The sequence below is a fragment of the Camponotus floridanus genome, unplaced genomic scaffold, assembly GCF_003227725.1.
Source record: "Camponotus floridanus strain SB8 unplaced genomic scaffold, Cflo_v7.5 scaffold13, whole genome shotgun sequence".
NCBI classification, from domain to species: domain Eukaryota; kingdom Metazoa; phylum Arthropoda; class Insecta; order Hymenoptera; family Formicidae; genus Camponotus; species Camponotus floridanus.
In genome coordinates, this window is record NW_020229248.1 from 668,090 (window position 1) to 680,426 (window position 12,337).

Genomic DNA, 12,337 nt, shown 5'->3' on the forward strand with positions numbered 1-12,337 from the left:
AAATGTGTAACAAAACATGTATAGATATTAAAAAATTTAAGCCAAATGAATATTTTAATATCAGTGTAAGATATTGATACATTAAAATGTTTAAATGTTATAGGAAAATAAAAAATTAATAATAATCATTTTATTTTATGTGAAATATTTAAAATTTTTCATCATTTTGCTGTTATTGACTCATTTCGAATAGTTGATATCCGAGAATTATTGTACATTTGATAAGCGATAAATGCATATGTTTCATTATCCTTAAATATACTAGTTATCATGTAATCACATTTCCATAAGAATAGTTATAATCATCTATTTTTTAATCAAAAGATATTTCTGTGAATAAGAAATTTATGAAAGAAAATTTTCTTCCATAAATTTCTTGTGAATTGAAGATGATGACGATAATTGTCGTTGATTCACTGAAACGTTGAAATCATTGCTATTGGGAGCAATCCAAAAGATTTAAGATTCGTTCCATTTTAAAGCAAGACCCTTGATGTTCAATAGATCGCTTAACTTTCTTTCGCGGATTAATCCCATAAAACCAAAATCCGACATAAAACAATATACATTAAAGTTGCCCTTTATTTTTAATACTGTTCTTCTATTTGTCAGATATTAATCGGCTTGAATGATTTCAATCTGGTCTTATTATGATTAAATTATTATCATCAAATTATCCGCGAATAGAAATATTTTATCTTATATATAATCGCAATTATTATTTTATTTGATCATTGGTTTATATCAGAGTTTGCCTTTTCATATCAAATTTTCTTCAAAATCAAAATGTAATCCAAATACTTTTTTTTTTATTAATTAAGAGATAAAATTGATAACTATATTGATGACTTTTTTTATCGCGATTTATTTGCATTATATAATGTTCAATAATTTTTATAATTGAAAGTCAATAATTGATAAATATTATAAAATTAATCGTTCGATATGAAAATTTTGTGATGAATTTTGTATTATTTCACATTTCAGATGATAAATTGATAATAAAATAGTGTTTTGATATGATAAAATGTTCGTGTTTATTATTTTTGATGCAATCAAAACAATTGATAATGTCATTGTTTTTTAATTATCTCCGGGGCGATCAAATCCGAAATTAATTGAAGATTTGCTCATAATTGGCCCGATCTTTGATAATACCTCATCGCTATTTTATGCATTCTATCTAATAATTTGTCTGAAATCTGGCGCCCTTCGGCGCGCGACGCGCGACTGAATCCGATTTGGCGCGCCGCCGACAGATGGCGCTGGATAAGCGAGGAGCATTACAGTCGCCATTCTCGACCGTTCTCGGCAGTATGGCTTCGGCTGCCGGTACGTACGTTAGTAGTATTTTGTGGTGTAGTACGTGTTCGCGGATGAACGTGCTCTGTTTCGTGAGAGAAAAGGACGAAGGTTTGCGGTGAAGGGACGCATCGAGGAGGTCAGCCGGGCGGACGAAAGCCCTGATACGCAAATCCGGATCAGTCATGCGGCGGAATGTCAAGATCGCGTTGCTCCTGTCATGCGCGTGGATGTTCGCCTTTGTTTACTACTATCACACGACCAGAGATACCAAGGTAAGACGCATAATTCATTGTCAGTTGATCATAAAATACAAAGGCTTTAAATAGAGTCGATTAATGTCGAAAATGATGCTATATCGATATAATATTTGTAACATACAAAAGAGACCTTACATACTTTCTGTAGAGACATGAGATATATTGTTCGCATCTAGTTGAGGTTATCTGTTACTTGTTTAGTTGTTGCACTCGATAATTTCCCATAACGTTATTACCGAAAATCTTACATTTATTCATAATATACAGAAGGTATGTGAGATTAATTGTCTTTAAAAGTTTTACATCAAGAAACATGAGTGTGGAACAATGAAGTAAAGCGATATTCCGAAACATTTTTGAATTTAAATTTTTCAATGGCGCCAAGTTTTAAATGGCGATACGTTATTTCTAACATTTTCGTTTAATAATATGCATACATTTAATAATATACATACATACATTTAATAATACATACATACATTTATACATATATGCATTATAATATATAATATATATTTTCAAATATATATATTTTAATTTTTTTACAAGTAAATTAGATAAATTCGGCATATTTTAATTTTTCACAAATATTTTGATTGGATGTGCAAAAATAAACAAAACATGCGCACTCGAAAATTGATAAATATATACATATACATATATGTATGTAAAAGATACATATTTTTCTATTAAATTTTTGGCTGTAGTTTGGACATGTAATTTTTGTTTAAATTCTATATTTATTCTATATTCACGCTTCTGCGATTTGCATTTTCCAGATAATATTAACATGTGTTTAAAGATATAATATGCTGAACAAGCACAGTTGCATTTTACTACGGCTTGTCAGTTATGTATTTTTATATATTCATATTATTCTTACATATTTTTATAAATCATAAAATAATTTCTACAGTATTTGTCTAGATTTTTTATATATTATCGTAATAAATTTTTCGAATAAAAAAACAGATTTTATATGACATTAATTTCGGATTATTAAATTACTATCACATTATCATGCTGAGTGAACACGGTTGCGTAAATTTGCTGCGGCTGTATTTTAAATAAATTATAATAATTACGTATCACATGATCAGTTTTCAGTATTGTATTTTTGCAAAGCATGAAATAATTTCTATAATATTTGTTGAGATTTGTTATATATTATCATAATAAACTTTTCGAAAGAAAAAGGAAAACAGATTCTATTGACACATTTTAATTCTGAATTATTAAATTATTATTGCATATTATTATCATGCTGAGCAAGCACGATTACGTAAATTCTCTGCGGCTGTATTTTAAATAAATTATAATAATTACGCATCATAGTTAGTTTTCATATATTATATTTTCTGCAAGAGTTATAAAATAACTTCTATAATTTTGATTGTTTGCTAGATTTTCGATAAATTATCGTAGTAAATCTTTCCTTTAGTAAAGAAAAACAGATTCTCCCTGATATTAATTCGAGATTATTAAATTATTATTGCATATTATTATTTATTGATAGAAATAGTGTTTTCTTTTGAAAAACATTTTAGAAACATTCTGCATGGTTTTTTCATTTATATAAAAATAAGCAGTACTTGTGATTATATTTTAATATCCCATGTGGCATGTTGACCTCATTACGTGATCAACATCCGCATTCCACGAAATAATATCACGAAATATTTAATCTGATAATTAATGTAAGAGGAAAAAAGATTGATTGTCTCACCATATATCTTTATCTTACCATCGTCAAATTAAATCTCAATCTCTGTAAATCTCAATTTTTTGCTCCTCTGAGTTCTTTAGAGATTTGATCACATTACATACGATTTGATAAACGAATTAATCCACAAACACAGGCACTAAATCATTAAATCCTTTAAAATTATTATAACTAGTGCAATTTAATATAGATATAATATAATTCTTGATATATTATGAATTAAATTAAATATTATGATTAATTCAATAATTATAATAATGCATTGAAACCGGAATGCGCTAAATCGCGCATGTTTTAATATTATTATTTAATACACTAAATCGTGTATTAAAACGTGCTGAAAATTATATAATAACATTAAAATATGCTGAGAGAATTATTATTTAATAATTTGATATTAATAATTGTTTAAATAATTTACTAGCAAACTTAAACAAAATTATGATATAAGTAGCTTAATGAAAATTTTCTATTTTTTTATTTTATTATGAAATTGAATATTTTTATTACATATATTGTAAATATATAATTTTATTTGCATAGTAGAAGAAATCAGATTTTGGGGAATCATACATTTATTATACCCCGCGAAGATATCTTGATATCGTCCTGAATTTTCTGAGTTAAATTCTTCGCGAACTACTGAACTAAATAATCCACAAACTCAATCGATAATCCATAATCATAGTCGTTTGATTCACGATCCAATAAAACTCTCGAATTTCATTGACTCTCGAATATTTCGCGTCCTTCTCGCGTTATCTTATCTCTAATCTCTCTAAAAAAGACACACTCGGGTTTCCCCACATTTAACACGCAGAGATATAAAAACTAAAACAAAGTATACTTTTTCAGTTGTTTACATATCACATGTCGAAAGTATGAAATAACATGTTTACTTACATATTCAGCAGCCATGAACTTTCTTATTGCGTATAATGATGATCTTCAATGATATTTTTTGCTTCAATTCAATTTATGATTCAATTTAAGACAGCTTGTTTTAGATTTACAATTAGACATATTTCTTATTCAGGCTGCTTTGATTTTTTGGCATTTATTCTTATTTGGCGCATCGGCAGGAGCGGAAATAAAAATTATAAAAAAAAAGTTTGACACTATTTATATTATTAACGCCAGAGAAAACTGAGAATAGAAATAATTATTATAGTAAAATAATTATTTATAATTTTCTCACTATCATTTATTATCGTAACATTTCTATGAATTAAAATTCAATTTTTTTTTAATTTAAGAAAATCATTGTATATTATAGCAAAAATCAATATTATTAATTGCAATTTTATATTGCATTTTTAAAACAAGGATTTATAAATAAAAAAATACGTAAAACGTTTCCAAAGTATTTATCCAAAGAAAACATTATTTTAATATAAATAATAATACAATAATAATAAAATAATTATTAATTTAATAATCCGGAATTAATATCAAATATATATAGAGAGAATCTTTTCTTTTTTTTTTATCTGAAAAATTTACTACAATTATATCAGAAATTTAAACAAGTACTAAAGTAAAAATTATTTTATGATTTAAAAAAATAGAATATATGCAAAGTGACAAGTTGCAGCAAATCTACGCAAATCGTGCATGATATCTTTAAACATATATTAAAATCATCTGGGAATATACAAATCCCATAAATATAGAAATACTTTAAAAAATTACATGCAAACCACAGCAAAAAATTTAGTAGAAAAATATATAGCTACGTTTTATGATATAATTGTATGTATATTTATCAATTTTTCGAGTGTACATATTTTTTGTTTGTAAATCCAATCAAAATATTCAAAAAATTAAACGTGCAAAATTAAAATATGTCGAATTTGTCCAATATATTTGTTAAATAAAACATATATATATTTGAAAATATTCACATACGTTACATACAGTGCGTATATACTCTAAATTAGAAGCAAGCAAAATCGATGAACAGAAATGCTGCATTATTGAAGTGAGAGTATTAACGACGCGTTTGAAATCGATCGCGACGAAACTTTATTTAAATACGTAAGTCTATGGTATTCGACGTGATTCGAGTGACGTTCGCATGTTACATCGAACTCTAGAAACGAACGAAACCCGAGGTAAATGTAACGTTAAACATAATAAATGCTTAATGTGACGTGAATAATGACAGAGTGCGACGGCCTCTGTCGTGGCACCTGTTCCGATTGACTACTCTCGCGTGATCGCGTGCGACACGTACGTTCGTGCTACCGTAAAATGCGGACGCTTCATCGGACAAACTCGGGCTACCGCGATTTTCTGGTGCAATTTACAGCTCGTCGAATTTTAATAAAAAGATATATATATATATATATATATTTATATAAATATATATAGATGTACGCATGTATGAATTATCGATTCGGTTAAATCGAATTCGGCCAAAATTTCGGTAAATTAATACCACATGCATAATTATATAGTGCCTTTATATTTAATCGCTTCATTATTAAATATGTATACCATTTATTACAACGGCGTGAAATATTTTCCTTGCACTGCAATATTAATACGCACACGAATGTATCTATTTTTTGGAATATTAGATATATGTTTGTACATTATGATTAGGAGACTGGGAAAGGATGATAATCGCAGTTGTTACATTCATGCAAAATTTGGATCGCAATTTGTCAATTAAAACCAGAAATGTCGTGTGAATAATTAGCAATGTGCCGCGCATATAATGAAATTTATACGCTTTAATTTACAAGCCCGTCTTGTCTGTAACGCGAAATCGCCATCTTAGATTAGATTAGATTAGATTAGAATAGATTAGAGTTACAAATAAGTATGCGGAGTTATGTCTTAATTTGCATCAGCGAGTTACGTAATTATGAGAAGTTGCTCCAAATTACTTAATCTATAAGAGAACGCGTTATCGCTTCAGATTTCACGCCCTTCTACGTTTCAAAGATATATACGAACTAATTACGTTGATTTTATGTTTGCGCATAATATTTCAGATTATAATATCACTCTGAAAGGGGAATAAGAGCTATGAAATAAATGACTTATCAAAGATGCACATGTATGCGAGTGTCTTTTAGACTAATTCTAAAGGATAATTCCAAATCTATTTTAAATCAATTTTATTAAAGGAGTTGCTTCGGGTGCCAAGTGTGCTCATTAAAATTTGGCACGCATTATGAAAGATTCGACCACTTCTTGACTGTGATATTTTACTTGTACGTCGGCCAAAACGGTCGATCACCTCGAAAATCGAGATTCTCTTTCGCAAGAGCAACGCGTATTTATGGCAAAAAATCGCTCTAATATGCAAAATTATTTATCGCGACCGAAACACGATTCAAAGATTGACATGTATGTTCATTTTATTATCTGAATGGACTCCCGCACTTGTATACATGTGCAATTTTCGATAATGTCCCATATTTTAGAGCTGCAAATATTAAATAAAGTATAGAATCTGAACATATGCGCATTTTTTGTTGTCATTTTCTCGGATGTTAGCGAGTATCTGTCTTTTATAGACAAACTTTTAAGTAATTTTGAAAACTTAACTTTTTTAATTCAGAATATCTTTTAAATTATAAACTCATATAAAGCGCGAATATTACAATAAAGATAGATTTATTTTACCATTCAGTCATTTGATTTATATGTCGAAATAATTTAGCCGTTAAACTTAACCAGCAACGCGAAATCAAGTAATCATTTGTAAGGAAGCATATATATATATATATATATATATATATATATATATATTCATTCATTTCATTCATGAAGACAACTGTATTCACATTCAAATATAAATATATGTAGTATGCAGATGGTATAATATCCGAGCATTTCGTTCAGTGATATACTTGTGGAGGTAAATGCATTAAATTGTGAATATCAAGCCATTTTATTTTAATGATATTGCAACTTGCAACACATTGATACTTTCAATTCGTTAAATAAACTAAAACCAAGCTACATGCAGTTTTATTTACTTGTCATTTGTATTGTTTCAAATATGTATGTAATATAATGGAAAACGAATGGATTCGAGTTTTGTGACATGTAATATTATGCGCTTGCTTTTCGCCAAATAAATTTTGAATTGTGCATCTTTATGGAAAATCGACGCAGTCCGATCTTTTTTATTATTATATATCAATTTATCTTACAATTAGACGCGAAAAAAAATAATGAGAGTGAAACGAATAACGCAGATAATATAAACGAATAATGCAGCGTTTTTTTAAAGTCTATTTGTTGTTGAAGGCCGCGGAAAATCGATCAAGATATTGTAACTTTCATTTAGATTCTCTGTTTTTCCTAAGGGATTGCTTCATATTTTCTTTTATTCCTTTCATTCAACAATACTATTACTTACTGAATAATATTATCTCAGAATGTGCATCTCGCCAATTTAATTTTTCTTGCTTAAGTTTTTATTATTCCCTGCAGCTTTAATGCAATTGTGGTTACATTCCTTATATGCTATTGCTTTCAGCGGAAAGATTAATAAGTACATCAAACATTGTAGATTTCTATTTGATGACATAATTGAATTTATTATAACAATTTTATTTACGTTCAACGAATCATCTTAGAGCAATTTGTTTGGCTAACTTTATTTAAAAAATACTTTATTGAAAAGTAATACTCTCATATATATATAAACTTAAATATTACAAGCATTTCTGATTAAAAATATTTTGTTGATATATTTTTATTTATAACTTTTATCACATACTATAAGAAAAATTCTTTTTATTCCACTGCTGTATTTTTCTGTTAGCTTAAATAAAAGAATAAAATTCAATTTTTTTAAATAAATAATTATTAAAACAATTGAGAAAAAACGAATTATCTCTTCATCTACCATTGAATAATTGTATTTTCGCAGCAATTAATGTTTCAATGAAATCGAATAGCAAATGCAGTTGAAGTGGGAATTCTCGATGTTTGATGAACTTGTTGACCTTTTTGCTAAGCGCTATCATTGGAGTAACAGTGTTATATTTACACATTAATCTCAGTCTTTGATTAATGCACGATCTAACAAACTTGTTTAAGTAAACGCATCTAGGGCAATATTGCGTCGATGAAATCGTGATTTATAATATTTCACTTGGCATTGGGCATATATACGTAACATGTTAAAAGAAATTCGAAAGGCATTTATCAATCACCGACCGACTATTGATTTCGCAAACGACTTTACATCACCGAATTACATTTCCCGAATGACGGAGACCGCAGATCGTAATCCTCCCACCTCTAACAGCTATTAATCGCCGCTAATCGTTCGTGATTAAACAAATCAATGTAATCGAGTATTCAACACGAATCGATCTCGATTATATCGGATGTCGAATTTTCATTTATACATTTGTCGATTTCATTTCCATAGCTGTTGAATCATAAACAATAATTAAGAGAATATCACTTAAATATATAACATTATTCAGATATATAATAATAATAATGAGCAATATTTTATATTCATACGATCTCCCGTTGGTCGGCTCGAAACTGCGGAATCGCCGAAATCTCGTCGTTTAAAGGGAATATTCTTGAACGCTATAAATTTCGCCGGGACATTTACGCGACGACGGTGGAATCCGTGCACTTATCACGGGGCGCAGGAAAATTCATCGTGCGAAGTCCCTCTCGGATGGGAATATTTTTTCGTCAGGCAATAGTTATAAAATCGAGTAGTTTTACGGAGAGCACGATAGAGAAAGAGAGAAAGAGACAGAGACAGAGAGAGGAGAGAAGCATCCGTGTTCGGTGACTGACCTCCCTCGTTCCTGTAATCGGCGACGCGACGCGGCGCTTAAACGCGAACGCGCTAATGGGGCGAACTAATCGCGTTAACCTGCAGGAAACGATTCGGTCGTTAAGCACGGCGGCCGCAATCGAAGCGCCGTCGAGTACTGCTTTCGTAGCGGAGTTGATTAAATCATCAGTTGTTTGGAGTATCACGCGTAGTTGCTCGTATGGCGAGCGTCGCAAACTCAAGTAAGGATAGCGTACCGAAACGCGGCTCGTTTTACACAATCGCGCCGCTGGAATCCGTGCACGTGTACACGAGGGTGTGTGTGTGTGTGTGTGTGTGTGTGTGTACATTTTGGAATTCAGATTTCGACACGACGTCCGTTTATTGCCTGACACAGGGAGACGGTTGAACTCCGATCGTGTATATCTCATCTTGTCACACGCATAATTTTTCAGAGAGAGACATTTCGATCTTTTTCATATTAACTTAATACTGTTCTGCGTGAACGTTACGTTATTTTATGCTTATCGCGATATGTCAAAGTATAATTTAATTATTTAAAAACGTAGCTTTTTTCTTGAATTTAACATATATTTTAAATTTTTACTTCATTTCGCTTGAGATAAAATTGAGGCATTAGAAAAATGGCTTCTAACGCAGATACCATCTAATATTTAAAGGAACGATCGAATCATCATCGTCGTGCTTCTTCGACGAAACGCATCGCGATATTTCAACGAAATGGCACATTTTCATATAAGTTCCTTATAACGCGGCCCTTTTCTCTCTCTTCTCGATCTTATTATATGCAAATAGTTCCATTTACTTCACATTGCGAATAAGAATGAAAGCATGGAGCATCGTCGTTTCTTCTATTATTGATCGCGTTGGAAAATTTGAGTATAAAATTGCTATTGTATTAAAAAATAATTGGGCCAACTTTTATTAAAGAAACATATGTTACACAAATGAGAGAAGCTCATCCTAATATAGCAAACGATATTACCATCGCAATTCTTCTTGATTTGTAAGTTTCAAGAAGATATATCCCGTACACGTTCTCACGCTTTGTTCGCGTTGGATGTTACATCCGCCATATTACATTACCACCAACGGGAGATGTTAATGATCGCGATGAGTAAATGTAGAGCAGGCGAGTAATTCGATTTGTGTAATTATCAACATTGCATAATATACTGATCTGTCGTGTGTAGAAGGATGTGAGGAAAGTTTAACATAATAGCTTCTCCTCAATTTATGATTTTATCCTACCTTCGTTTAAGGAAAATTTCATCGTGCAAATTTTAGATTCGTGGTTTCACTCTCGGACGTTGCTTTTCTGAATTTTATTAATTCTTTGAATAATTAGTTTATTGATATTATGTACATGTATAATATGTGTTTCCTTATTTTATCGTATGTGTGCATAATTTTAAATTTTTTCCAATTATACGGAATATATATGTATGCATGTGAGTAGACATATGTATATGCGTGTGTGCAAATACATACACGTCAATCACACACAAAATGTGTTACTCATGTCAGATTAAACAGCAATTGATAAATTTTACCTTAGCTAATCAGGCGAGCTTATTTATCGGTTTTATCATCGTTTCATACATATTTCAGTTAATTGGTATTTATTCATGCTATTTACGATATGAAACAGTAATCTGGTTTTTCAGCCATACTATTTATCGTTCAACAAATTGATATTCAGTAATTGGCTTTCGATATTGGATATCTGCAAGTTATAAACTATATTTCGCTCCATTTATTGAATTGCGAGCAAAACACAAACTTCTATTTTATTCTCGCAAATAAATTTATATTATCTAATCGATAATAACTTTCTATATACTATTATATTAATAAATAAATTTCTAATGGAATATCGAAAATCTCTTTTTCCCCCTTCTTATTTCTCTTTTTCGAAATGTTTAGTTTTATAATTAAGACAATAAATAGTTGACTGAATTTAGCGATTTATTTAACATAGTCAATTTTTTATAGAGCTCCTTTCTGTGCAATTACAATTTTGGAATCTTTTTATAAAAAAATGCAAATCAATTCGGAGAAATCTAAAAATCTCGCGAATTAAAATATGGATTCATAAAAATTTTAAAATCGAAGAAAAACAGTCATTGTATATATTAAAATTTATAAAGACAAATTATATATTACGCATCCTTATCATGTATGTTATGCATTCTCTACCACAGCAAACAAATAATGCTCGTCGCGTTCTCTCATAACATAATAAAAGCACGGTGATTATCAACATTGCTTTCAACGGAACTGTGCCTTATTTACGGGACAAAAATGCGTGTAACTCGTGAACACATGTAGCAAACGACATTCGTTATTTCGCGTACACGTACAGATTTCGAGGCTTGCAGTGAGCAAAACGCGTCGGTGAAATGCAATGTCACTTGTATACTGGCGCGACGTAATGCTCAGCGGTGCGAAAATCGACACCACCCGGTTGATTTCCGTCATTGGAAAATCCGAACCGACGTTATAAATGTAATCCGGGAGATTTCGAAAAGATTAAAAATAAATTTATCTTGATGAAAGGAAATTTTTATGGACGTTTAATTTTTCGAGCAAAAATTCGTAATTACTTTCTGGATTATCATATAACAATATATAAAAATCTTGAACAAATATTTCATCTTTTTTTAAAATAAAGACTAATAAAGACTCGACTAAATAAAGACTTGAATAAAAAAAAAATGAAAAATAATACGACGTATTTTCCCGATGTAACAATCATTACGAACTTATTCGATCGGCTCGCAATTCAAAATTCGCCGGTATTGCGTACGTAAAATTATTCGAATGCAAGTCGTACGATCAATAATAATGGCAAATTTGAGGTATCCCGGTCTCTTCTCAACACGTCGCACAGTCCCGCGATTGTGTGTGCGTGTCACGTGTGCGTGCACACAGGTGTCCATAAAATAGGGGTGATCCGCTCTCGAGGACCGGTTTGAAATAAGTACCATTTTGATGACCCAATTCTCGCGGTGTCCGTATGCGCGCTTCCTACTGTCATTGATAGGTATGCACGTGTATCTTACGACATGCACATGCATCTGTATCGCAATATCGGATATGCGAGATATTCTGTCCAGTGGAATGCGATGTCTATGGCCGGAGTCAAGTAAAAAATAAAACGGGACGATAGCAGATCAAATCGTGAAATCCTGAGATTTTCGGAGAATTTTTATATTATATTATATACATTATATATGAAATTTTCATCTTCGGATA

The 12,337-nt window shown here is 30.5% G+C and overlaps 1 protein-coding gene across 4 annotated transcripts in view; it reads left to right on the forward strand.

Annotated features, from left to right (window-relative positions):
* Nucleotides 1-12,337, forward strand: part of LOC105249375 (polypeptide N-acetylgalactosaminyltransferase 2) — a 216,551-nt gene that overhangs the window by 25,806 nt on the left and 178,408 nt on the right. For 2 of the 4 annotated variants that reach the window (XM_025406036.1, XM_025406035.1), the window contains exon 1: nucleotides 1,327-1,577. The exons of 1 other annotated variant lie outside the window; for it this stretch is intronic. In XM_025406036.1, the coding sequence (XP_025261821.1) occupies nucleotides 1,488-1,577 (90 nt within the window). In that variant the 5' untranslated portion in view covers nucleotides 1,327-1,487. Of the gene's footprint in view, nucleotides 1-1,326; nucleotides 1,578-12,337 lie in introns of those variants that run through there. One more of the 4 variants, XM_025406037.1, reaches the window with a different exon arrangement.